The following is a 27,533-nucleotide window of genomic DNA, read 5'->3' on the forward strand; positions in this document are numbered from 1 at the left end:
TTGTGATGCCTTATCCTATGCCCTATCCTATGCTAAGATTAAAGAGATCTGGATCTTAAACAGACATGTATATCTTCAAATGTATGCTTTTTCCCAATAAAATGTTTGTTATCCAAATATGTGGTCTGAAATGTAAGATTGTGTCTATGTATGTGCTTTCAAGTTGTCTGCTGATTTAAGGCAATCCTATGGATTTAATGGGGTTTTCTTAGGCAAGGAATACTCAGAGGTGGTTTTACCTATTACTTCCCCTGAATAAATCTAGCTTAATTATAAATACGTGGTCAAAAATCAATTCTTTAAAATAAAACAAAATTGGTTCTATGAAGTATCATTTTCAAAAAATATAGTTTTAAAATAAATCTACCTATAATTCAAACATATATGTTAAATTCTCTGTTGTAAAACCTCAGTCATGACCATAGGATACAGTAATTTTCATAATTTTTATGGCAAATAGACAAGTTTTTATGTACTACTTTATTACAAAGTTATATTATATTTTGGAATTATATCTTCTTAAGTTCACGTACATCTGCTGGAACTGGGATTGGTCTGTTTTGTCATTTCCATATCTGGTAAAGTGCTGCTGTTAAGCTGTTATGTAGGGGGCTAGCAAAGTGATCAAGGTTCTCTTGGAGGTGTCCTTTACACATCTTCACAATTCACTAACAGATTTTCTTAACATCTCTGCTGCATAACAAAGTACATGTAAAGTATATGTAACATGCACTGTGAAAGAAAATTTCAGACATCATTTGTAATTATTTCTGAACAAACAAAAGGGAAATCATAGTACTATAATTACGTGGTGTGAAAGGGCCCAGATGTTGGTTGGTAGGTCCTTGATCAGTTGTACAAATGAATTCAACCATAGAATTTAAGATGAATATGGTTTAATATAGTGGTTTTCAACCTTTGGTCCTCTAGGTGTTTTGGACTTCAGCTCCCACAATTCTGAACAGTAGCAAACTGACTGGGATTTCTGGGAGTTGAAGTCCAAAACACCTGGAGAACCAAAGGTTGAGAACCACTGGTTGAATATATAAGCGGTCTTGAGATTCTAACATGGAATATAAATGAAATAGTAATGCAATTATCAGTAACAATATGTGATACCTGTTGATTGCCAATGCATTGCACTGTCTTGAGAACTAGCTTAAGAGGATTAAGTGCTCACTTAAACAGTTTTTCTCTACAGAATTATGGCCTTGAAACAGACAACATGAAGAATTTGGTTCTGAAGTTACGAGCGTCTTCCAACAATCTGCAAAACTACATTGGTAGCCGGAGAAAAAGTTCAAATTACGATGGAAATACCTCACGCAAACCACCGAATGAATTTCTTACCTCAGTAGTAGAACTCATTGGTGCTGCCAAAACTTTACTGACATGGCTGGACAGGTATGACAATAAACTTCATGCAATAAAACAGAAAAAAGTAGAATCTGTTCCTGGCTTAGTGAAATGATTTCATTTCCCACACCTGCGCCCCAAATCATTTGGCTAAAGCATATTTTGGAGGATGTTGATAGATAAATGTTTCTGTTAGTTTGGCTTTTTGAGACTCTTACTTTACAACTAATATATGTATTAGACTTAAAAGTGTATTTCCATATGCTTGCATAGAATTAGGCCACTTTTTGCAATCGTTCAGGACCCCAGACATTTCAGCCATGAAAATATGAGCTATTTGTGACTGACGGTGCAATCCTTGTGCATGTCTGTTCAGAACTAAGGTCCTTTAAGGTCAAGGAGGCTTATCTCCAAGCAAGTGGGTATAGAGCTGCTCTTCACTCCTTGTATGATAGAAGGGAATTGTGGCCAAAGTAACAAAGTTTCCGAAGCAGGAAATGTTCCTTTTTCCTGGTTAAAGTAAATCAGTGGCTGTGGTGACAGCTGTGGGGGAAGACAACAACTATCTGAGCAGATAATGCCACAGTTTGAGGTCTGGTGATAAGCACAACACCTCTTTCATGCCGACAGTCATCCTGCAAGCCCTGCTTGTAAGTCAGGAAGTATGTAGGAGAGATCACGAGAGAAGCTGTGAAGCCGACAGGATGAAGGGGAGTCTCTGAAATGCCTTTGTCCTAACTACTACTTGGACTGGTTCTTTGGCAGTTACTTAGATTCTTCCTTCCTGCCTGCCTTCCTTATTTTGAGCTCACCATGTGAAGATAAACAGTTGGATCAGTTATGCATTTTCAAAATTAATCCTAATGTGCTTCTATTATTGGTCCTTCTGAAACAATGATTCCAAAGCTCTAGTCCTATAAGTGTTTTTGGACTTCAGCTTCCAGCAGCCTTAGCTACTTTGACCAGACATTCTTGGAGCTGAAGTCCAAAACACCTGGATGATCAGAGTTTGGGAATCGCTACTCTAAAATTAAAAGATGGATAACCAAAGTTAACTGCCTTTAAAGAAGGACATACAGTCTCACTTATCCAACATAAACGGGCCGGCAGAATGTTGGATAAGCGAATATTTTGGATAATAAGGAGGCATTAAGGAAAAACCTATTAAACATCAAATTAGGTTATGATTTTACAAATGAAGCACCAAAACATCATGTTAGACAACAAATTTGGCAGAAAAAGTAGTTCAATACTCAGTAATGCTATGTAGTAATTACTGTATTTATGAATTTAGCACCAAAATATCACGATATATTGAAAACATTGGCTACAAAAATGCATTGGATAATCCAGAACATTGGATAAGCGAGTGTTGGATAAGTGAGACTCTACTGTAGTTAGCTTTTTAAATACTGCAGTCACCTTAGTACAGGCAGTTCCCGAGTTACAAACACTTGGCTTACAAACAACTCACAGTTAAGAATGGGCATGAGACAACAGGAAGCGAGAGAAATCTACACTTCGGAAGGGAAATTCAATTCCTGAAAGAGTTGTGATGGGGAAAAGATGTCTCGACTGAAGCTTTTCCTCCAATCCTTCTTTACACAACAAGCCATCTTTTTCAAAATCCAATTATCATGACAGAAAGCGTGGAGGAATCTTCTGAACAGGGGCACAGACAACAAAACAACCACCACAGGGGTATTAACCTTTCCCTATGCTATTCAAAGCTATAACATATATTTTCGGCTGGAGTTACACTAAAAACATGTACCTGTTTCAACTGATATAGAAATTCAACTTTTTGGGTTTTTTTTAAAGCACATTTTGTATACGAATTGAGAAATTCTTATTTGCCTGTTCATTTTTATACCTTCCACTGATTTCAAGGCAGGATATATATCCCCCCACTTTATCTTCACAACAAAGTTCTGAGTTGTTATTCAAAGCCATAGTTGTGTTGCTCTGTTTTAGCAAAGACATTTGTAAAGGAATCTAGTCGCTTCTTTGAGACTAAATAGGAAGAATAAAATTCTAGTGTAAGCTTTCATGGACACAGTCCACTTTGTCGAGCTTTCATCAGTAGGTTGTGTCCATTATGCTGGAAATGTTTTGTTCTCTGTTAGTCTCAAAGAGCTACTGGATTTTTCTATGGCTGTAGCTACATTTTAGAATTAATGTGGTTTTACATTACTTCAATTGCCATGGCTCAAAACTATGGACTCCTGAGAGTTGTAGTTTGGTGAGGCACTAGCACTCTTGGCTGAGAGGGCTAAAGAACATGTAAAGCGAAAACTCCCAATATGGTATCATCTGCAAACTTGATAAACCTTCATCCAAGTCATTAATAAAGATGTTAGACAGCATTGAGTCTATTTATTCTAGAACAAAAACACTGAAAAGGACTAAATGTTTACTTTAAAATTCATTGTGACAGAAGAAATTTAAAGTAACAGAGAGGAAATTAAGCAAACAAACCAAAACAAATTTTGCATCAAGTTCCCCTCAGACTTATCCTCAGATCAGTATGCCAAAAAATAGAATTTTTGAGGATTCGCAACTCCCAGAATTCTCCAGACAGCGTGGCATTGTTATTTCTTTGTGTCTTATATGTTAAAATTGAATTTAAAATGGCAAAAAAGGATAAGAGATGACTGAGCTACCAGTTCTCAAATTTTTTTTGTTTTTGTAAAATAAGCTTCCTAACATTTGGAAGCTAAATTAAATGAGCTAATGTGATTAGCTCATCTAATTTAGCTTCCAAATGTTAGGAAGCTTATTTTACACTGAATTGACATCTTCCTGCTGAAGTTCTTTGCTTATTCTTTCTTGAATGGAAGGCCTTGCTATGCTGTGTGCTGTTTGTGAATTGCCCTTTGGAGATTTTTCTTTTTCTTCTTTTTTGTTTTTTTTAGCCAAGCAAACAGTCGACTTTTGTGTACACTTACTTTTTTTATCCCTTGATTTCTGTGCCAAAAGATAAGTGTTGTTTTTCCCACTAGACTAGCAAAGTGCTCATCATTGTTTATTTTCTCGCACAGCTCAAACCAATTGCGCCTGTGTGAGAAAGTTTGCTGCACTTCAGTTGGTGGTTGTGATGTTGTGAATACAAGAAGAGAGAAAAAGCTTCATTTCCTCCTCTTCCCCATAACACGCTAACAGTGTCTGAGATAGACGCAGTTCAGGTTCTCCCTTCCTTTATTTTGTTAGGTAGAAATAAATGGCTTCTTAACTATAGTGCTATTGACAGGCAAGAATGAATGAGAATAATGAGGAGCCCTATGTGGGGAGGGGCTTTGGGGTCATTTTCAGTCCTTGGAAAAGTTAGCATACCTATATTGGCTGGGAGATTCTCAGAATTTTAGTCCCAGAAGTGATTCTCCTGAGTCCTTCATATAAAGTGTTCAGTTCTAGGATAAACGGAAAAGCGAGTAAGGGCTGTTTTTCTGAATGTTTTCATGATTAATGTGGTATTTTAAGTGGACAAAAGATGTTAAAACTTCCCTATTGAGGCTTCTTGACCAAGGTTGGCCTCCATTGTCATTCCTAGGGATTTTCTTCCAGTGGAAATTTCATAACTGCATTATTTATGTATTTCAAATTACAACTGATGCTAACCTATTTTTGGGAGAGTCAGCGTGGTGCAATAGTTTGAGTTTTGGGCTAGGACAATGGAAAACCAGGGTTCAGATCCATGTTTGGTCATGGAATCGTACAGGGTCACTTTGGGCAAGTCATTGTCTCTCAGTTTCGGAGGATAGCAAAGGCAAACAGCCTCTGAACAAATTCTGCTAAGAACCCTATGCTAGAGTTGCCTTAAGATCACCATAAATCAGAAGTAATTTGGTGTGGGTACACACATCCACTCTTGAGGAATTGGACTTTTTTGCTTCCACAAGTGGCAAAAATGTAACTGGAGAACAAGCATCAAGTTTGGAAGATAACACTGTTGTTAGATTCATTTAAAGTTTTAGGAATGTATTAACATAACTTTGCAACTGCTTGCCAAGGAATCTGTTCCTTTTCCTTCCTATGTTTGCACACAGGGCTATATAATTGCTGTATAATGCATCATCACTGCTAGGACAAAGACCTGGCAAATGAGCTCCCTAGGTCACCAGCAGCAGCTCGTCTTTCCCCTCTCCAACCTGATATCCTCAGCAAATTCCATATGATGGAGGCAGGGATTTGTATCTCACATTGGAAGGCGTCACACTGGCCATGATACTTACTCTTACCTAAGTTTTGTGCAAAGTGAAATGAAACACTGCCATCCTCACTATAACATCGCTGTTGTACTTGGAGGGCTCTTTTTTTTCCTCCCTCTCTTCCTTTACTTAATAACAAAGAACAAAAGCCCAGGGAGAGAAAGAAAGGACTCTAATCTATCCTTGAAAGTTTCTGCAGAAATCCCTCCTTCAGGATTTCTCCTAAAAGCTTGAAACCAATTATATACAAGGCAATCGGGTCAGCATTCTCCTTCTGGATGGTTGTATGTTTTCCGGGCTGTGTGGTCATGTTTCAGAAGTATTCTTTCCTGACGTTTCGCCCACATCTATGGCAAGCATCCTCAGAGGTTGTGAGGTATACAGCAACCCTGTGATCCCAGCCATGAAAGCCTTCGACAACACATTCTCCTTCTTTTGAAGTAAATACATTTTCCCCCACCAGGGCTGTAGTAGATTTGGCAGCAATATGAGGGATGCAGCCCCTAAGATTTGGAGTGGATATTACTATCCCAACCAAGGAGGTAGGCAACAGTCAGAATTGCAGGGAGGGGGTTTACATTAAGCTCTTTCTAAAATACCTTAAAGGATCGCAGCTCCTTAAAAAAAACGTTGCCCTCAAATATTCAATAGGAGACCTGTGGAAACATTTATCCTACATTTTTGTAAAAAAAAAAAAAAAAGCACAGACTAATTTAGCAAGACAGTCTAGGCCATCTTTATGACAAAAACTGACTAAGAGGTTCCCCTCGAGGTGCTTGAAGACCTTTAGAGTCAATTTTGACCTCTGGCAGGATACAGCTCACAAAAATGGTTCTGGGGTCACATGTGGCCCCTAATTCCTAGAAGTGGCCCATTCCAAATCCTGATAGATACAGTAAAGGCTCACTTATCCACCATTCGCTTATCCAACATTCTGGATTATCCAACACATTTTTGCAGTCGATGTTTTCAATACATCATGATATTTTGGTGCTAAATTCGTAAATACAGTAGTTACTGCATAGCATTACTGTGTATTGAACTACTTTTTCTGTCAAATTTGTTGTATAACATGATGTTTTGGTGCATAATTTGTAAAATCATAACCTAATTTGATGTTTAATAGGCTTTTCCTTAATCCCTCCTTATTATCCAACATATTTGCTTATCCAACATTCTGCCGGCCCATTTATGTTAGTTAAGTGAGACTCTACTGTACCACTTCTTTTCAGTTGGCCGGGATTTGGGCAACAGCGGGACTTATTGTACATTAGAAATACTGGCTGGCTAGTAAGTCAAGATAAAATGTTTGCACTATAAGCGGTTGTGAAAAGAGTTAATACCTAGCTAAAAAGATGTTTGGCGTTTTAAACATTGACAGCCAAGTAGCCGCCCCGAGCCCTAGGGGAGTGGCGGCATCTAAGTTTGAATAAATAGATAGATAGATAGATAGATAGATAGACCTGTGGTTATCCATGCTAAGCTTAAGGTAATGACTACTGTTGTGTGGTTTATTTTTACTTAAAAGTGCATTCTTGTCTTACCATAGGACTCCATTTACTGGGATAGCTGACTTTTCTATGACAAAGAACAAAATCATTCAGCTGTGCTTGGATTTGACCACCACTGTTCAGAAGGTCAGTCTTTGTGTGTGTTTCAGGGGTTAGGGATTCTCCCTTTCTATGTTAGTAAAAAGAAGTCATAAGGTTGGATGGTTGGAAATAACCATCATGTTATTTTACATGTAGCTTGGAAACAGAAACTAGTTGAATTCTTGAGTATATTTAAAGATCATTAGAGCAAGCAAGTGTGTACAGGCTGTTGCCAGGTCTCTCCTATAGTATGTGTTAAATTATTATTTTTACAATTTTGAAGTGTTGTCTTTTGGAATTGCTTATTATTAAGTTAGAAGTTATACATCACACCTGGCTGCCTTCCACTTACTCTGAGGGTATGTGTGATCATGAACTAGATTTTGTAAATTTTTGCTCTGTTCAAATATTGCTCATGAGAGCCATTGTGTTGTAATGGCTTGAGCGCTGGACCAAGAACCTGATGCCACAGCAAAATTATTGTGCTATTACTCCACTTCATGGATCCAGACTGGTTTTTGCAGCCTATTGAGTCAGTAGAGTACTCTGACAGCAAATTATAAATGTCCAGCCCTGAACTGTGAGTTCCAAGATTTCATAGGAGAGAAGCATAGCATTTAAAGTGGAACAATCATATTATAAACATGTAGTGTGAATCAGGCCCGAGACTCTGAGAGGATTTGAATTCCCGCTTAGCCATGGAAATCCAGTGGGTGACCTTGAGCAAGTTATCCTTAGAGGAAGGCAATTGCAAAACCTGTTCTAAGTACATCTTTCCAGCAAAGCCTTATGATGGGGTCACCATAGATTGGAGTTGGCCTGAAGGCACACCAACACAAGTATTATTCATTTGCACTTGTTTCTTTATTTCCTTTTATGAGGTTCTTTCTTATACACAAGTGTCCTGCATAACCCTGACTTGTTTTAGCAAGTGTATCATTTCACATAGTGTTTTGTAATGATCATTATGCCACAGGTTAATAAAACAGGTTAGCTTCACTAGCTGTTCATTTGTAAGAAGCCAGTACACAGTTTGGTTGTTATGACAGTTTTACTGACTATCAACTTGTGTGTGTGTGTACACTTCAAAAAGCTGGTTCTGACATATGAAGCCAAATACAGCTTGAGTCCACACTATCTGCAGGGCTATTTCTTCTCATACACCCTTGTCTAAGTTCTGAGGCCTTGAAGAAAGAACCTTCTTGGTTCCTAGAAAAGCAAGAGTGGATTCCTCCCTTTTGTCTTTCATCAGGAAGACAAAGCTCTTTGTATTTCAACAGTTTTTTGGGAGAAACAATCTGTTTTTAAAGAAAGAACTTTAAACAGATTCTATACTGCTTTTTAACTGTTCTTTTATCCTTTTATTATTCTAAGGGTTGTTTTGAAGCATTTCTAAAGTTATAGATTATTTTATTACATTTTAATGATAAGAATTTATCTGCACTGCATTTGTTTTCATATTGTAAGTCTCTTTGTGTACTAGTTTATAGGAAAAGTTATTAATTTATTTAATTTATACTCAAGCATAGTAAATTAAAATCATTTACAGTCAAATTGTAAAAACAATTAAAATCAGTTCATAAACATTTTAAGAGCAATTTTAGAACAAAAAGGTTTAGAAGATAAATAAAACATCCCTGCGAATACATGAAAATCCTAGTTAATTAAAATTGTCTTTGTCTTCAAAAAGAAAGGGAAGGAAAATAAATTAATAGAAGGATCTAAATTAGGGTCATAAAATATATCATGATGATGATCCCAACAAGTAATATCCCCCTCTTTTGAATTTTCTTCTTGTACACCATTATGGTGTGAAGGATGCCCTCAGTATGAAGAGTCATGGCACATATTAATACATGTGTACTTTCAGTTGTATTTCTGGCATTTAAGTGCTTTTTGGTCTGATTATTTTGAGCAGAACTTGACAGCACTGCTGTTCTCTCTGCCATTCTTGGACTGAATTGAATGCTGTGGGCTGTAGCTAATTGGTGTCATGCCATTAATGGAAGCCTCTTTGATCGAGCCCATGTCTATCCATCCTGCAAAACCTCACTCTTTCACAGCCTGTGGCATCCTTCTGATCATTGTGAGAAGTGGAGTATGGGGGAGGGAAAAGGACTAGAAGTCACTTCTTTCCTCCATAGAAATCTTTTGCCAGTTAGAATCAAAGTGTCTTCCATCAGTGGAGTGTGGGAGGAAACCCTTAAAGTCTTGTGTACATTCTAAACTAGAAAGTCACTCCTGAATGTTGTTTAGGCATTTCTTCAAAAATGTAAGAGAGTATTGCAGTCTTCTAAGTTCTTACTTCAAAGCCTTCTGTTAAGTCAATACTGCATTGTTTCCTTTTTTAAAATATATTTTCCTGGCTTCAATTCCTTTAGTAGAGGATTTTGGATAATACCTTTAAGATCAAATACTTAAAAGTAGAATTACTTTCTGAATCAAATTTTACTGTCTAAACTGAATTAATACCAACTTTGGGGAGAGAATCAGGAGCAGCAGTTTCCTTGAACAAAAAGGCTTTCTTTGGTTCTGGTTGCAAACTCCTTAGTTTTCCCATCAACTCCCAAAGCCAGTCGAGATTAGAGTAGGATAACATGCTGGAGGATGCTATTGAACAAGGGAATTGGCATAAATCAAACCTTTTCCCCTGTTTTCTATGAGCCAAAATGCTCTCTAGGCTAAATCAAGAGCTTCCTAGATCTAAATCATGGGGTATTTTAAAAGTAGGGGGGAGGGGAATTCCTCAGTGATAGAGCACGTGCTTTGTGTCCCAGTATGTGAATATAAAAGAATGAGTATTGGATGGGGAATCAAAAGAACCGCCAAGAGAGTCCTATTCCTTGTTTGGTTGGGCTTTGCCACCCATTGTTTCAACTTGCAGAGTCTTGAATCCCCTTTCTCCAAAGCCAATCCACTCACTGCAAAAATCCTAATGCAGTCTGCAGCTTCTGCAGGCAAAACTGGAAAAATCACATGTCTGAAATCTGAGAACTTAGGTGGGGAAATAGCGACACTGTCTGTGCCAGACTGTACCACCCATGAGTGCTAGAGCCAGTGGTGAGAGATAATGGTTATTATTATCAAATACTTCTGGAGTTGAGTGTATGTTCCACAGTCTGCTTTTGTAGAACTGCTGCCAGTACAGATAAAGATGGACTAACAGCCTAACTGTAGAAGTTAGAAACCTAGGTTGTCATTAACTAATCACAAATGTGCCATGTGTACCATTCTCCTTTGCATAACCATTTGATGAACCTGAGCTGCTTAAGAAGAAAGAAGGAATTAGGATCTTTGGATCATTATCAAAGGAATCTAAATGTAACTACTGTTTCACACATCTCTTACTTACTGCACATGGAAGCTGTATCAAAGCATCTCTTTGGACCTACATAGGATCTCCCAGTAACAAAATACTGACTTTCCTCTTTTTCTTTTTTAAAAGGACTGTCCTGTAGCTGAAATGGAAGATAAAGTTCTCAGTGTGGTAAGATTAAATTCATACCTTGAATTTCTTTGCGCTTATAACTTTTAAAAAAAGGGTTGAAAGCTTTGCTTATTAAGGAACTTCAGAAGAGTGACAGAGATTAGTGCCCTGTGCTGTCTTTTTCTGTGTTCTGGTAATCATAGAATTGTAGAGCTGGAAGGGACTGCAAAGGCCATCTAAACCAACCGCTTGTTATGTAAAAATACATATCTAAGCACTCCTGAAAAATGGCCATACAGTTACTTTTTGAAAACCTCTAAAGGAGGAGGTCTTTAAACATTTCAGCCATTTAAGATGGAACTTGTCTATAGTTGTAAGAACTGCAGGTTCCCTCTTGACTCGGGCAGAAACACTTGTAGCAGTTCAGCATGCTCACAAAGGGCTAAATCAGGCATGGTCAACCTTTGACCCTCCAGGTGTTTTGGACTTCAGTTCCCATAGTGCCTAACAGCCGGTAGACTGTTGTCTGTTGTTTGCTTGATGTTTGTATGATGTTTTAATTCTACTGGTTTTTATTGATTTTAATATACCTTATTGTTTATGTTTTAAACTGGTCCCCATGTAAACTGCTTCGAGTCCTTTTGGGGAGATGGTGGCTGGATATAAAAATAAAGTTGTTGTTGTTATCATCATCATCATCATCATCATCATCCTCTGCCACAGCTAGGGACTTCTGTCTGAAGAAGAAACTTTCTCAAGCTATGCTTATTTGTCATTAAAGTAATTAATTTTTTCTTTATCTTCTGTTCAGATGTGTATGTTTGCCACAGTTCTGCTTTGTATAGTTTAAATGAAATATTGTGGGTTTTTTATTACTGCTAAAGCAGTAAAGTTGCAAATTTATTTTATTTTCCTTACTGAAGGAATTGTATATTTTTCAAATTTTATTATGTAGACACATAATTAATTTCTTTAATTACACATTGGGATGACAAATTCATCGCACACAAAATGTTGAAGCACATATATCCCATGACTAGTGCAATAATACTGTCAATAAGATAGCAAGCAAACTTTGTTCTGATAAAAGGTGTACTTAGCATGATACAAAAATATGTTTCTAATTGCACTTAGTTTGAAAGGGGAGTTTTCCAAATATTTTTGCAGCAGTCTTGTGACTGGAGTTGGGATGCAGTGACATGCTTTTAATATTTTGTAATGGTTAATCATCACTTCCTGCTTTTGACACAAATCAGGCTGTGTTCTTTGATAAGGCTTCTGCCTGCTGATAAATGTTTAGAAATGCACAATGACTAAAAATACATGCACCTCAATCAAACATAGAACAATTTGGTTTTCCCCACATTTTTCCATACTCAGTCCTATTAATGTATAGTGGGTGTTGTATGATTTTGTTTTTTCTGCAGCATTGATTTTTAAAAAAACAATTGCTTTCTCAATTGTGTTTTCACTGTGCTGATTATTAAGAATGTTGGCCACACTTGGATATTCATATTTTCCTATATAGGAATACTAAAATATGTACTTATGTATTTTTGTTTTACTGGAGTAGGAGTGATGAGTTGTATAGAGTGTGAACTCACTATGATTTTTTGGTTAGTTAGGGCAACATTTATGGAATAGAAGAGGAGAGGTATAAAAATCCAATCTATTTAGAGCATTGAAGTCATATACAGTAGGAAAGAAGCCCCACTTGGTGTGATATACAACATTTACTGGGGATAGCTGCACAGGACCGCCACAAATTAAAAATGCTTTAAAAATCTGAAAGAATAACAGAAGTTGACTATAGAATCACAGTGGAGGACTTGAAGTTTCATTTTAATAAAATTCAGGAGTAATCAAAGGCATCTCACCAAGGTATCCCACCAAGGAGTGTTGAGGGAGGAGAAAGAGAAATCTTTTCTCTTTCTTTGCTGAGCTCTAAGGGTGCTTCCAGATAGCACCAAAATGTGCTTTTAAAACTGAAGTAAAAAATCCCTGGACTTGACAGTAAGTCCACACACAGTAAGTCCCGGGAAATGGTCCCCCACCATCGTCACATCTTCCTTTGTAGTGGATCAACATGGAGAGTGGATGGGTGACATCCGGCTGGTGTTTTCTTTTTTTAATTCACTCTGTTATGTGCACATGCGAATATACTAATGTAAACACAGGCAGATTTCGTATCTCTCACTTCACCCCGCTTTAATATTATCAGGTTTTTAAAAAAGAGTTTCAGAGAGTTCCAATTGCTTTCCACTTGTGCTTTCCTTGAGCCACTTGTGTGTCCGTGGCTCCATGTATTGATAGCCCAATCAGCAGATCAGCTGTTTTGGGCTTTTAAAAAGTGCACGTGCACTGGAACAGTCCCCACAAGGAGAAGTGAAGGAAAAACATGTGTTTTACATGACTCTGTGGATATACAGTCATGCAAACCTGCACATTTTTCTGATGGAATTGGGTTTTTAAGTGCACCCTTTAAACACATGCTTTTTAGCTGTTAACCTGATTCAGCCCGCACTTTGGCTAAACATTGTTTAGTCACCCCCACTCCCTTCTAACCCAGTTATTTCCGAGTTTTTAAATATGTTTAGAAAGGCCTTTAGGTTCACTGGATGGGCAGGTGGCAGAACAGAATGTCTCCAGCCAATGCAATAAAACAACTCCATCAAGATTGCAATTTTCCCACCACTTTTTGTGGCAGTGATTTCAGGGTGAGGAGATGCTTCTCCGGCAACTTCCACTGAGATTGCTATTTCTCTGGTAAGACTAGCAGTGGGGGAAAATGAGTGGTAGCAGGTTCAACATGAATTTTGGAATAAGTTACACTTCTTTCATCGTCCTGTGATTTTTTTCATTGCTGAGAGCATTCTCCTGCCTGATGCTTCTAATAGTAGTGATGGGACCACAATTTCCATAATACGTGAGCTGAAATTTCACCCAAAACATACTAGGGCATTGTGCACTCCTTCCTTTTAAGCAAGGTATTGTGGTCTTCGCTATCCCATACTTCTAAACTGCAAACAACTGTAGCTAATTAATAACATTGTTTCAATTAGCAAGGCTTACTACAATGACACAAAGGATCACAATATCCTTACGAGTTGAGCAAAGGCATATTGACAGAGTAATGCAGCCTGTAAATCTGGGTGCAGTAGTAAACCAAGAGTAACTATTCAGTCCTCCCTCCTGCGTTAGTTTAGGGGGAAATAAAATAATGTATGTGTGATACAACATAGAGTCAAAAAGCAATCTTATAGCTCATGTCTTTTTTCTTTCAGTCCAAGGTTTTAAATGGAATTTGTGATAAAACAATCAGGTCAACAACAGATCCATTGATGAGCCAAGGAGCATGTCTTGAGGAGGTTCATTTAACCAACATCAAACCCGGAGAAGGCCTGGTAAGAATGCTTTCCTTCTGTGTTTCTCAACACAGTGCTCCCCTTTTAAGCTCATTCATGGTGACTTAGTCTTTGTAGAGTTGGTGAAATTAAATTGGTGTTTAAGCACACACTAGCCAGTCTCCTGTTAGTGACATATGCAAGCATAACTCCACCTTCTGATTGCGTGCGTGTGTGTGTGTGTGTGAGAGAGAAAATGGTCCTTATGGAGGTTGGTATTCCTTGTCTACCACTGCCCCTTCCATCGCATTTCTGCAATTACCATTTCATTGCTAGTGGAGAGCAGAGGAAATTGGGCAAATCTCTCGTAGTCAAAAACAGATGAATGATGCCATCTTACTGAGATGATGCAAGATGATCCCATGGAGCTTGGTGGAATATGTCTTCAGCCTGCTTCTGGTTTTGGGAACATTGTCAGATACTTCTGTGATGCCCCTGATCAAGTGTGTATGTGTTCGGGGGGGGGGGGAGGTAATGTAGTTAAAGATAATAATCTGTTCCAAGAAAACCTAAAAGAAGCACCAACTACTAGTTTTCCACTGTAGTCTAGTTTCTGACCTTTTTAAATGCCAGGGTGCAAACATGGCAGTGATGGCAGCCAGAGATGGCAGGCTCTTTGAGGCAGTGCAGGCACTTTCCCTTCTCTACAGAATGCCCTTATCCTTGGGTCATATCAAGCTTATGCATGATCTCGACTTCTATATGGTCTCAACTTATACCAGAGTACAGTATATATATATATATATATATCACAGAGTGATGAAAGATCTCTGTTTGCCCTAGTATGTGTTTTTTCTCACATACTAGTATGTATATACACTACTGAATGCATGATATGATAAAAGGTTGGGATATATTATAATAAATTTATATATATATTAATTGTGATCAGAAGATATATAGGGTTAATTTGAAAATTTTCTTGCTGAAGTGCTTGTCTGATGTGTGAACTAAAGCATGTTAAAAATCAGGAATCTGGATTCTCCTTAACATTTAGTTTGTCCCTAAGTTGTATGGGTTTGAAATAAGCATTTATCTCTCTTCAGCAAGAGAATTCCTTTCTATTCCCTCATTTATACAATTAAACAGTGTTGTGTTGGGGTTGGTGCCAAAATGACATGAAGGAGGGATTTGCTGCTAAGAAATAAATGATTGTACACAGTCTAGTAAGCATTGTAGGTGAGCTGTAATTACTGTTGTGCTTATTTTATCTTCTCAATTGCCCAATTTAGGGAATGTATATAAAATCTACTTATGATGGATTGCATGTTGTTACTGGAACAACAGAAAACGTGAGTAATTTTTTGTCCTCTTCAAAACATAATGAACCTAAGCTATTTTTAGATAAAAAAGTACCCAAGGCACCGACTTGATTAAAAGCAGACTCTGAACCTCTTATATTTTTATTCATTCAGATTTCATAACACTATCATTAAGTTATCCTTGACTACGATAATTAAGTGTGTACTTGTTTGACTGTATCAACTTGTCTAATATCAACCTATTAGTTCATTTTGCAGCACGCAAATAGATAGTTCAAAATGCCGGTGGGGTTTGAAATAACTGGAATTACCAGAACCATTGTTGAGTGCGGTGCTTTTGGTGTTTGCTGTAGTAAATGCTGACTATACAAATATGTACTTCCATAGTGTGCTCTGTCTTTTACAAACCCAGCAGCAGGATGTTTAGACTGGGAATAAAATGTAAGATACCATATACTTCCTGGAACAAAAGGAATTTTTTCCAGATAACAGAAACCAACCTTTTTAGTTGTAGAACTTAAGAGTTGAAAAGAATGGCCCTGGGGCGTGCGTTGAGAAGGTGTGGAAAATTATCATACGAATTTTATAACTTCAAGGGAGGTAATATTTCTTCCGAACAGAAAGGTGATGACTATTATTCATCTGGCAGAAATTATAGGAAAACATGGAGTTGTTCCTTATCGTAAACCATTTCTTTTATATATGCCCATGTTTCAAGCTAATCAGAATGCCTGACCACAGTGGCTTTGAGTAGAATTTTAAAAAACAGTTCTGTATTTGACATACATTTCAAGGTTTTCTAACTCCATTAACTTTTTTTTCCCCGTGTCAGGAGCAACCGGAGTTGCTTCTGGAGTGAGAGAATTGGCCGTCTGCAAGGATGTTGCCCAGGGGACGCCCGGATGTTTTTGATGTTTTTACCGTCCTTGTGGGAGGCTTCTCTTAAGGCCCCTCATGGAGCTGATAGAGGGAGCTCATCCGCGCTCTCCCCGGGTGGGATTCGAGCCTGGCAGCCTTCAGGTCAGCAACCCAACCTTCAAGTCACGAGGCTTTTATCCTCTAGGCCACCGGAGGCTCCTACTCCATGAACTTGCTAGGTGTTTGATTTAAGAAACCCTCTTTCAATAAGAAATAAATACATTTGAAGAAATGAAACGTTGGCTCCCTCATATAAAAGAAATAGAGTAACTCTTGTAGTATCAGAACATGTGAGGTCCAGGTTCAGTTCCCCATTGAACCACTCACTGGGTGGCCTTTGGTGAGTCATGCACTTTCTTAACTTAAACTGTCTTCATAGGATTGTTGTAAGAATAAAGCAGGGAGTAGAAAATCCCATTTACATCACCTTGAGCTCACTGGAGAAAGACAGTGTTGAAATAAAACAAGCACAAACAATATAACTTTTCCTTCCTTTTTGGGATAATCCTTATCTCTCCAGAGGACTAAAGGATCTACAGTTGCCAGAATTTTTTATTTTTTGCTTTGCAAGTAGTGGTATCAGATGTAGAGGACAGATCTTCCTCTTTCTCATTTGTGTAATCATGTTTTAAAGGAAAGCTTAAGATAGCTGTTACTGAAGCCCTTGAGTTATTCAAGAGGAATGAGATGTGTCTGGTTCCAGTCAGGTGACAGGATTTCCAAATTGTTTTTAACGACTTGTGATTTCCTGCCTTCTGGTGGGAATGCTCTGGTCCAAACAAACTTTCTGGTCCTCATCCAAATGCTCATGATGGAAGTTTTGTGGGCTTTGTATGTTTTCTTAAAATGGATGAGTTTGGCAAATTGATGTTTATTCCTCACAGATATTCCTTGTGTAATATGCATTTTAGACCTCAGTTCTTTGATTCTGTACTAAGAAGTACAGTTAGCTGGATTCTTTCAAAAACAGTCTTTTTCATGCCAAAGGAAGGGAGTTGCTCATTAGGGCTGGAGATTCCCTGTCTTTCCCAACATTTTTTTCCTTTCTTGAAGTTCCTGCTGAGTATATAACTTTATCTCCTGATTCTGACTCTGTATGATTGGAATGTCTTAGATCCGTCAGGAGGTAGTGGTAGGTGAGAGGATCTTGTCGAGGGAGATTTTTAGTTTTTAGGTCATTCAAGGGAAATATCCTCTCCTCTATTGTGCTTGATAAGAGACTAGGGGAAATGAAGCATTTGTTTCAGTTGTATGAGTCACATGTACCAGCTTAGTACCTTTTTCCTTTCTCTCTGACGTCAGTTGTCAGGATATTGTTGGCTGTGATGTTGTGTTACGGTAGCAGAGATAACTTAATGGACAACTGCAGTAGTGGACCAAGGAGAGTATTTGGGTGCTGAAGTGCTACTTGCTGAGAGGTTACTAGACATGCCATCCATTTTGTTAGGATGCCTGTCTTATCAAGGTTTTCTCTTTCTGTACACATACAGTATGCAAGCTGGCAATGTGTTCTCTGGGATTCATATAGATGGTTTTGGGGGTCTATCTTGATGATATTTCATTATGTTTTCAGGACTTTATTTGGTGACTAATCGGTAAGGAACGTGCAAGTTGAAAAGATATATGTATAACCTAGTCACCTTTAAAAAAGAGCATGTTGTTCAGATAGAGAAATACTTTTTTATTGCAAAAACTTTGATGGGAGAGTATTCTTAATCACCATAAAGAGAGGTTACTTGAGGTGAGCCTCTCAGTGATGTCCACTACTTATGATACTGTGTGAAGAGTCCTTTCTATCTTCTGCTGTTTTAAGAGTCAGTTGCATGTGCTACTTCACACAGCTGACTGGACTGGATTAATTTGAACTAGCTTAACAGTTTTTTAGTGTTCCTTCTGCCCTGTGCTTCTACATTTTCTCTAAACTACCTTGTTGAAAACAGCATAATGATTTAATAAATAATAAATTAATATGAATAAAATTGCTTTATAGAAAAGGGGAGTTCTGCACAAGCATTGCTCATACTTATACTGATAGAAAAACTCTTCCTGAAGTTCAATTTGATCTCTGTTGTTTGGCCAGAAATTTTGTTTGTTTGTGATAATGGATCATTACAACAGTTCTTGAACATCTAAGAACATCTAGGAGCCCCCAAAACTGAATAACACATTCAGAGACATTGCTTTTATGCTATAACATTCCCTACCATTCAGTTCCAGTGAAGTATAACCCACTAAAAGGAATTCCATTTAGCGGCATTGAGGCCAGGGGTATGCACAGAACCTCCTGGTAGGAATTTTTGAGAGTTACTGTCCTAAAATTACATATTTTTCTGAGTAGTGTTTATGCAGATATAAAAGCAGGTTGCTTGATTCTCAATTGTGGGAGTTAGTAATGAGTTACTTGGAATAGTGTCACAACAAAGACCTCCTGCAGAAATAATTAGCAGAGTTAATAGCAGAGTGGCATTGATGAAATCTTTGTTAAACACTGAAGGAAAAGCTTTGTTTCCATCTCCAGTGACCCAAATTACGGGGTTCTCAGTTGCTCCCTGCTTTTTTTGTTCCCCAGGGCTTCCGTGTTATAGACATGTCCTTTCTGTTCTGATGTTTCGCTGCTCATAATGGTTTAACTCTCATAGAAATGTCATTGGCACGTTCACTGGTGTTTCTTGTTTGCCAAGGCTCTTCTTCTCCCCATAAGCAGGTGGTTGCTTGGTAATTTTAAGTGGCAAAGTTAATGGAAACATGCATTTCTGTTCTTGTCCTTTCTAGTCTCCTGCTGATAAGTCTCAGAAAATCCATGCTGGTGATGAAGTGATCCAGGTGAATCGCCAGACTGTGGTGAGTGAAAGTCATTTTGTGTTGTCCTTTTTCTTGGAATTTAGCTAAGTGTATTTCAGAATATCAGTGGCCTATAAAGCAGATTTTTGTTCTGGTTTATGGGTGGTGGGTGCATACATTCTTGTTTTTTTCCTATCATTTATGATAGATGTGGTCAAAGTATAGTTCTTGGGACACCTTGTTTTCATTTCTGAAGTGCTTCAAATCATTAATTCCCTTTTTGTTGAAATCTTTTTTGGGCTGATTTTCAGACTGCATTTGCCTGAAAACTGTCTTACAAATTGCTCAAACTGTATCCTTCCCCACAGGCCCGTAGCCAGGATTTTGATTTGGGGGGGGGGGGGAGGGCTGAGTCTGAATGAGAGAGGATCTACCCTAGCAAACCTTTTGTATTGTTATCCCAATACCCCCATACATATGGGATATATTGAGCATGGTGATCAGATCATGATATGAATAATAATAATAAAAAATGTCATTTATTTACTTTCATTAACAAAATGTTTAGAATACTTTTTGACTTATTTTTTACTTTACACCCTGAGAATTTCGGGGAGGGGGATGAACCCCCTGAAGCCCCCCCCCCCCCCCCCCCGGCTACATGCCTGCTTCCCCAGATCTTCCTAAGCCGTCAAAACAATTAGCCAAAATTGTGACCTCAAGTGATATTGCTTCACTTTGAATATGCTGAAATGGTGTTGGTGTGGCCCCCTAAGCAGGTGTGGGGGTGAAATGAACCCTGTTCACTAGCAGTTGCCCACCTCTGCTTTATGGAGTATGAAGAAGCATGTTAGGATCTCTAGTCATAGGCAAGATACTTCAGTTGTGCAGAAAATGTTTGTGGTCCTATTAACATATATCTAGTAACTTTCTGATATTATCTGATCTATCTACACACTTGGGATGCAGCCCATTATGGAAACAGACTACAGTCTATTGTAGCATGGTCTAGCAATGTAGAATTTGCCATTCCACTTCTTACTATATGATGTTTATGTTCTAAAATGGAGAATCAGGGCTATTTATTAATGTGAGTAATATCATTAACGGGGGAGGATACAGGGAAAGAACTACTCCGCTTTTGAAGCAGCTACACTGGCTCGCAGTTTGTTTCTGGGCGCAATTCAAGGTTCTGGCTTTAGCCTATAAAGCCCTAAACAGTTCGGGCCCACCCTACTTGAGGGGCCGCATCTCCTCCTACGAGCCCTGAGATCATCAGGAGAGGCCCTTCTCTGTCACAAGCGCGGTTGGTGGGAACAAGAGAGTGGGTCTCGCACCCCAAGGCTGCATGGACACCTTGAAAACCACACTGGAGCCCAGAATATAAGCAATCAAGCTATTTATTGTAGAATATAAGTAAGCACAAGTAAATAAAGTTCAAAGTCAATAGAGTGGACGAACCACCAAACAACAGAAGTCCAAGCAAGTCTTTCACGTTATAACGCAAACTGGAACGCTGCTTAGTCCCACAAGAAGTATTAAAGGTAGCCACACAGAGTTCACTTTCCAAGCAGGAAACAGCAGAAAGCCACAAGAAGCAAGAACCGAGCTCAAGGTAATCCAAGAAACTGTAATCCACAAGGAAGGGAAGGTCCAACAGGAAACAAGGTTAACAAGACAGGAGATACTTGGAATCCACACGGCAGGATCTTGGCTTGAAAATCACGGATGCAAGAGCACGGAGACAGAGATCTTTCTCACTTGAATTGCAAAGTTGACACCTCTGCGGTGCAGAGAAAAGAAGAAGTATTTAAGGAGATTTCAAGGCTATCATTTCTAGTGAGAGCTGGGGAGAGCCATCCGTCTCACAGGAAAGCTGCTCATTAGCGTGTCTTTGAACCAAACGCTGACTCCTTCTCAGAGACTCCCTCCTGCTCCGTCCTTGGGTAAACATCTCCCTTCTGTCAAAATCATCAGCCTCCTCCAGGGTAACATAGCCCTCTGGCCTTTATTGAACTGATCTTGACTGCCAGCAGGAATGCTCATCTCTGATTTCAGAATCATCTGTAAAAACCAATTCAGGTAAATGTAGCTGAATTGCAGGCAGAGATTCAAAGTCTTGGATAGGGCCAAAATCTGACTCTGGCTCCAACTCAGGCTGAGCTACAACAGAAGGCCTTTTCGGTGGTGGCCCTGCAGCTCTGGAACTCCCTCCTAGACATGTGCATTCGGCCCCCTCCTTGCTGGCCTTTTGCTCTCAAGTTAAAACCTTTTTATGGAACCAGGCCTTTTCTGAAGATCAACAATAGGCAATGGCCAGATAAGTATAGGTAATTGTATATTCTTGGAACGTTATTTTGGACCGACAATATTTTAACACGGCCTAAAGGAAATGGAGCTTTAAGGATCCTAGAACAACTGTTTTAATGGATAACCTTAACAGCCTGAGGGTCAGGGATTTCATAATGGTATAATGTTTTAATTTATTAATTTGTTAAATTTGGCTTATGTAGTGTGTATTTCTGTTTACTTTGCCTATATGATGTTTTTGTTGTATTTTTATGTTATGTAATTTTGTCGTTTTTAACCATTGTATGCCACTTTGAATCCCACCCATGGGAGAAAAGTGGGATATAAATAAATAATGTATGTGGTTTTTTTCAAATAAAGATTTCAGGTAGCTTCCATTAGAAATGCATTTATGCTATCTTTTCCTAGTATAGCTTTTCATTATATTCTGAGTGAGTGCTTATTATATTTTTTTAGTCTATAGTGAAAGGTTATTTCCCTAGTAACATTGTATGGGACATATCCTGATTACTGTTTAAAATTATGTAATTCATTTCATTTGGTTTATTTTGAAGGTGGGATGGCAGCTGAAAAATCTTGTGAGGAAGCTCCGAGAGAATCCTTCTGGAGTAAATTTGCTAGTGAAGAAACGCCATACAGGCTCTTTCAACTTTACTCCTGCCCCACTAAAAAACTTAAGGTGGAAGCCACCACTAGTTCAGGTAATGTGAAATGATGATGATGATGATGATGATGATGATGATGATGATGATGATGATGATGATAAACAACTTTATTGAGGTTTGGGAGTGTTGAAGTAGATTCCAACACTCCTAGATGCAATCAAGAAAAGCAAGTTGGCTGTTTCAGGCACTTATTTTGCCCTGAACAAAATTGGGAAGGAGTCAGTTGGGGTGCAAAAAAAGAGGGGTGCTGGGAAACCAGATCATATTTTACATACTCTATTTATATTTTAGGTGAATGTCCTTTCTTGTCTCAAAAGTTGGGGACAGTTAATAGAAGGTTGACATTTTGTTTACTAATGCTCATATTAAAATTTAGTAGTACTTAAAAACTCCACAATTTCTGAGCTTATCCTTTGATTAAAATGTCTAAGTCAGTTAAATATGCCAGAAAAGCAGTCCACCCAGGATTGAGAGTTATGTATTGGAGATATGGGGTGAGGCTACATGTTTTCATGATCTCCTAAAATCAAAACACAATTTCCCTGCAAATAATAAACAGCATTTTAGCCTCGCCTTGACTCTGATCTGACACTTTCTCAGAGGCAGTTGTTGTTTTAACATGGAAGAGCATTTTACTCAGCAGTTTTTGTCCCACCTTCTTGTTGTCTAAAGTGGTTTAAACCAGGAAAGACTGGACACTTCCCTGCATGCTTTAAGCAATTTTTGTTCAATCAATTTAGAGTTGTATGAGATCATACCAACATATTTGATTAAGACTGGAAGACAATCGGGATTGCCCGTGCTGCAATTTTGCCCAATATGCATATACATATATACACATATATCTCCTGGGAAAGAACGTAAGCTTAAATTTCAAAATGAATTCTCATTATTTTACACCAGTAATTAAATTTGTTAGAATAGTTTTGCATCTATTGCTGCATGGAATACAAAAGAGCCAGTGTTTTTGGAAGATTTTGTAAAAGCTCCTTTTGCAAAAAAATAATCTTCCCGTTGTAATATACCAAAAGAAGTTGGGAGTAGGCGGGAGAGATGACGTTTTTCTCTTTAATCCCTGAAGGAGCACATTGTTGATTGGGACAGATATCTTAGTGAGGCCATTTGGGGCCAAATTGCTTATAATCTTCTGGACAGATGAATTCTGAAGTAAATAGTAAATGCTTGCTTGGTTGAAAAACTACTGTCAAGAGATTATATTTGCTAAATAGAACAGCACTATCCAGGGCATTCTCTATAGCCTAGCTGAATTGTGATTCCCCCCCCCCCCCCCTTTGCTTTGTTATATCATGGGGTGTCTGCATTTGCCAGCTGCTGGTATCAGCAGAAATTGAGACTGATAGGGTGTGGAAAAGGCAGGAGGATTAATAGCATTAAAGAGATGTTGATTTTTGAGGTCAAACAGGTAATGAGAATGGAGTGAGTAGGTTGACACCTTCAGGAAGTTAGGGAATAAATTAATGTTATAAACACAGACATAGTTCTCAGGATTCTTCAGCTATTACAGGTACTTTTCAGCTGTTGCTGTGCATAAAGACACTGCTGTAGTTGTTTTTCTGGATAGCGTTAAGATGAATTGCTGGAAGATCTAGTGTGGGAGATTGAACACTGGGAAGTAGCTCATAATAATGTTGTGAAAGTAAAGAGTGTGGTAAGCCCAGCCTTTTTCCTAATCCCCCATTGAATCAAAAGAGTGGTCATACTAATAGACTGTGGGCAGGTCAAATACAGTTTCTTGTCCAATTCTAAATGATGACATACCTCAGGGGTTCTTCCACACAACACTATTATAGGTTCAGTTCAGCTGCCATGTCCTCATGCTATGGAGGCCTGGAGTATGTACTATATCTACTCATATATAAGTCAGCCTCACATATAAGTCAAGGACAGGTTTTGGGGTCATAATTATGGATTTTTATTTTGCTTATGGATAAGTCAAGGGTCATTTTGCAGAGAGAGGAAAGTGTCAGAGGTGTCTCAGAGAGCAGTCTTCGCTCACCTCCACGATTTTTCTAGGCATTCAAAAAGGCCAGAAGTCGAACCACAGCAAAGCGTAGAGAGGTTTAGTGCTTCTATTGGGTTATTCTGGGTGGACTGAGGTCTTACTTTTCATCACTCCCCTTGGAGATGATTTCTTTCTTATTAGAGTTAAGGTAAAAGTAAATGTAAAGGTTTCCCCTGACGTTAAGTCCAGTCGTGACCGACTTTGGGGGTTGGTGCTCATCTCCATTTCTAAGCCAAAGAGCCGGCGTTGTCCATAGACATCTCCAAGGTCATGTGGCTGACATGAAAATAAATAAACATTATATATATAAAAAATGGATAGAATTCAAATGCATAGTTTTGTTAGTCTGAAATACTGCTTTGGAAAGGGATCTTGTAGCACCTTTGAGACTAACATAGGATACAACTACACTGTAGAATTAGTGCATGTTCATGCCCTGGCTCAAGGCATAGGAATTGTAGCTTTACAAGTTTGTTAGCCTTCTCTTCCAAATAATGCTGCTGCTTCACCAAACTAAAACTCTCATTGATTTCATAACATTGAGCCAGTACAGTTAAAATGGTGTCAAAATACATTAATTCTACAGTGTAGATGCATGCATACAGAAGTAACTCATTTGACTGCCAAGGAGGCAGTATTCCTGTTGTTATTGTGGAATGCCTTCAATTCATTTCTGACTTCCAGTGACCCTAAGGCGAACCTATCACAGGGATATTCTTACAAGATTTTGTTGGGGGGGGGGGGGGGAGGGTGAGTTTGCTTTCTTCTCAGGCTCAGAGATTGTGAGTTTCTGTGGCCAAGTTGGATAGCATAAGCTTTCATAGACCCAAATTCAGTAAAAAAAAAAAAAACCAAAAAAAAAAACAAACCAAAGAGCACTGAGCAGTATTTAAATATATATATATATTGTTGCCCCTTGGCAATTATATGACTGATGTGGCCCTTGATGAAAATGAGTTTGACACTCATGAATTCACTCACTCACACATTCTTCCGCTGCATTGTGACCCTGTGGTCTTTTAAATCATGGATAGGTAGAACAGAAGGCTGGAATCGCCCACAAGCACCAGCTTTCTTGTCAAAGTAGAGCTTTGACTTCTAAGGGTTCACCCACCCAGTTTTGTTTACTAAAGCTTTTACTTTGGAATACTGGAAGTTTACAAAAGTGCTTCTGCTTGCTTTATGGTCTTGCGTCAAATCCAGAGTTCAAATATTAGGGAAGGATCACTGAAAAAACGTCCAAGCGCCTCCAGACAAGACATTTATTTTTAAAATGTTACTAGTAGTCTTGTTGCACACAACCTCAGACAGAAGGAGCGTAATAAAACCAAAAGACACAATAAATAGTCCTAAAGCAGGGCAGTTGATCAAATAATCAGAAGCTATTTCCAGAAGTTTGTGTCAGAGGTGAAAATGAAAAATCTTGTCATGCAGTGGATGGAAACGACTGCTTGAAAGGCATGCTTCTGTTACTTATGAAAATTTCTGTTTCATCTCACAGCAGACCAGTCCGCCTCCAACTACTACTCAGTCCCCAGAAAGCACCATGGAGACTACTTCACTGAAAAAAGAGAAGCCTGCCATTCTGGATCTATACATACCTCCTCCACCAGCTATTCCATATGCTCCTCGGTATGCCAAGAGTTCTATATTGCTTCACAAAAAGCTCCCATATTATTTGGGAATTGTGTATTATTATTTTGGATTTGCTTGCCTGCAGTGCTTCTGTTGTATTAGCCTGACATAATTACCAATTAAACAGATTTATTTTTCATTTTAATTTACATTTGAGCCTCTAAGCATATAACAGTATTATTGCCTGTTCTCTATGGGTGTCATGAATACCAGAGTGTCCTGAGGGCATTATTATTCTTTGAAAAGGCAAGGTGTGGCAGAAAAAGCAACTTTTCTGTTCTTTCTGCTAGGTGTTTGCCCCTCCTTTTCTGTTGTTAATAACTTAGAACTTGCTATTTATGATATACAAAAATAGAAAACCAGCACTCAAACTGTAGAAAATGATGATAACTCCATGTTTGCATGGTAAAAACAAATCTAGCTAGGGCATCGGACATTCTCTTGTCTTCAGATGGTGGCAAATTCCAGAGTTCTTGTTGGTTAAAAACAAAGTGGAAGATTCTAAAGGCCCATTCACAGCAGTTTGAAACTGCATTATATGGTCAGTATAGACTTATATAATGCAGTTCAGTGCAGTTAAATTGTCATATGAGTCTATACGACCATATAATGCAGTTCCAAACTGCATTATATGCCACTGTTGATGGATCCAAAGTCAACTGTCTCATCCAAGTAGACTTTATGGCGTCTTGTCAAAGCCCAGATTTGACATGAAAATCTGAACAGACCCAACTGTGCTTGAATGGTCAGGACAAAAAAAATCTTTCTTTCTTTGTACATAGTTGTATTTTTTCTTCAGTTATTTATTTATTTATTTACAGCATTTATATTCCGCCCTTCTCACCCCGAAGGAGACTCAGGGTGGATCACATTACACATATAGGCAAACATTCAATGCCTTTTAACATAGAACAAAGACAGACAAACATAGGCTCCGAGCGGGCCTCGAACTCATGACCTCCTGGTCAGAGTGATTCATTGCAGTGATTCATTGCAGCTGCTCTCCAGCCTGCGCCACAGCCCGAGCCCATATTTCCAAACTGAGTTACATATTTCCAAATTGTTTTCATCCAGGTATAGCCCCAGTTGTCATGTTACATATTTTGGGAAGCCTTGTTTCCTTCATAATGGTTTAAAGAATGTTGCCAAAAGTGTTTCCAGTTTATCTTTCCCTGCCTTTGCATTGCTGTACAAAGTCTTCATTTTGCACAGTAAAAAAGATGTGGAATACTAACCTAGGATTATTAAACAATAGCTGCTGAGTTGCTTCACCAAGATTGCTGTTAAGGCCTAGTAGTCATGTAAGGAATAAGGAAGTGCCTTTACATGTTGGTAGCATAGAAGCCGTGGACTAAAACATCTAGAAAACAGTCTCCCATCACTGCTCTCACCTTAAGGACTGAAAGTTTAGGCAGTGGCTTTCTTCCTGAAGTATCATTCAGCATTATATCATCCACTTACCAATGCATTTCCAACCAAACATTGTCCTGCCATCCTTGATAAGTAGTCAAGTAGTCTGGCAACATTCTGTGTTATAAAATAAAGAACATTTTTGAGTTGGATATAAATCTGACACCACAAAAAAGTGAATTCTGTGCTATGTATATATTATAATAAGCAAACAATGCTGTCCTTTCTTGATGTAACTAGTTTCTTTGGAAGCTTTTTGCCTTTTCTTCATGATTTATAGAGCTGCTGCTAATCATGGGGCAAAGTGAGTTGCACAGCACTTGCTCCTGATTATAAAAATCTTATTCAGTTCCCTCTCATCACTATAATGGCACCAGGAAATACTCACATAGCTTCAGACATGCTTTTGCTTGCTTGTAGCATTAAGAGCTAGAAACTTGCTTTTAGAAAAAAGACAGAGATGAGATAATGGGGCCAATGTAGCATGCTATGCCTTTCTTACAATGCAGTATATGATGCCTCTCTTCATATTTTCTTTATTT

The 27,533-nt window shown here is 38.4% G+C and overlaps 1 protein-coding gene across 2 annotated transcripts in view; it reads left to right on the plus strand.

Moving 5' to 3' along the window:
• cnksr3 (CNKSR family member 3) overlaps positions 1 to 27,533 on the plus strand; it is a 69,038-nt gene that overhangs the window by 35,619 nt on the left and 5,886 nt on the right. The window contains exons 3-10 of one of the 2 annotated variants that reach the window (XM_008123699.3): positions 1,202 to 1,404; positions 7,114 to 7,201; positions 10,602 to 10,643; positions 13,868 to 13,987; positions 15,220 to 15,279; positions 18,940 to 19,008; positions 21,813 to 21,959; positions 25,451 to 25,578. In XM_008123699.3, the coding sequence (XP_008121906.1) occupies positions 1,202 to 1,404; positions 7,114 to 7,201; positions 10,602 to 10,643; positions 13,868 to 13,987; positions 15,220 to 15,279; positions 18,940 to 19,008; positions 21,813 to 21,959; positions 25,451 to 25,578 (857 nt within the window). Of the gene's footprint in view, positions 1 to 1,201; positions 1,405 to 7,113; positions 7,202 to 10,601; positions 10,644 to 13,867; positions 13,988 to 15,219; positions 15,280 to 18,939; positions 19,009 to 21,812; positions 21,960 to 25,447; positions 25,579 to 27,533 lie in introns of both variants that reach the window. The other variant, XM_008123693.3, reaches the window with a different exon arrangement.

Source organism: Anolis carolinensis, chromosome 1, assembly GCF_035594765.1.
Source record: "Anolis carolinensis isolate JA03-04 chromosome 1, rAnoCar3.1.pri, whole genome shotgun sequence".
Classification (NCBI taxonomy): domain Eukaryota; kingdom Metazoa; phylum Chordata; class Lepidosauria; order Squamata; family Dactyloidae; genus Anolis; species Anolis carolinensis.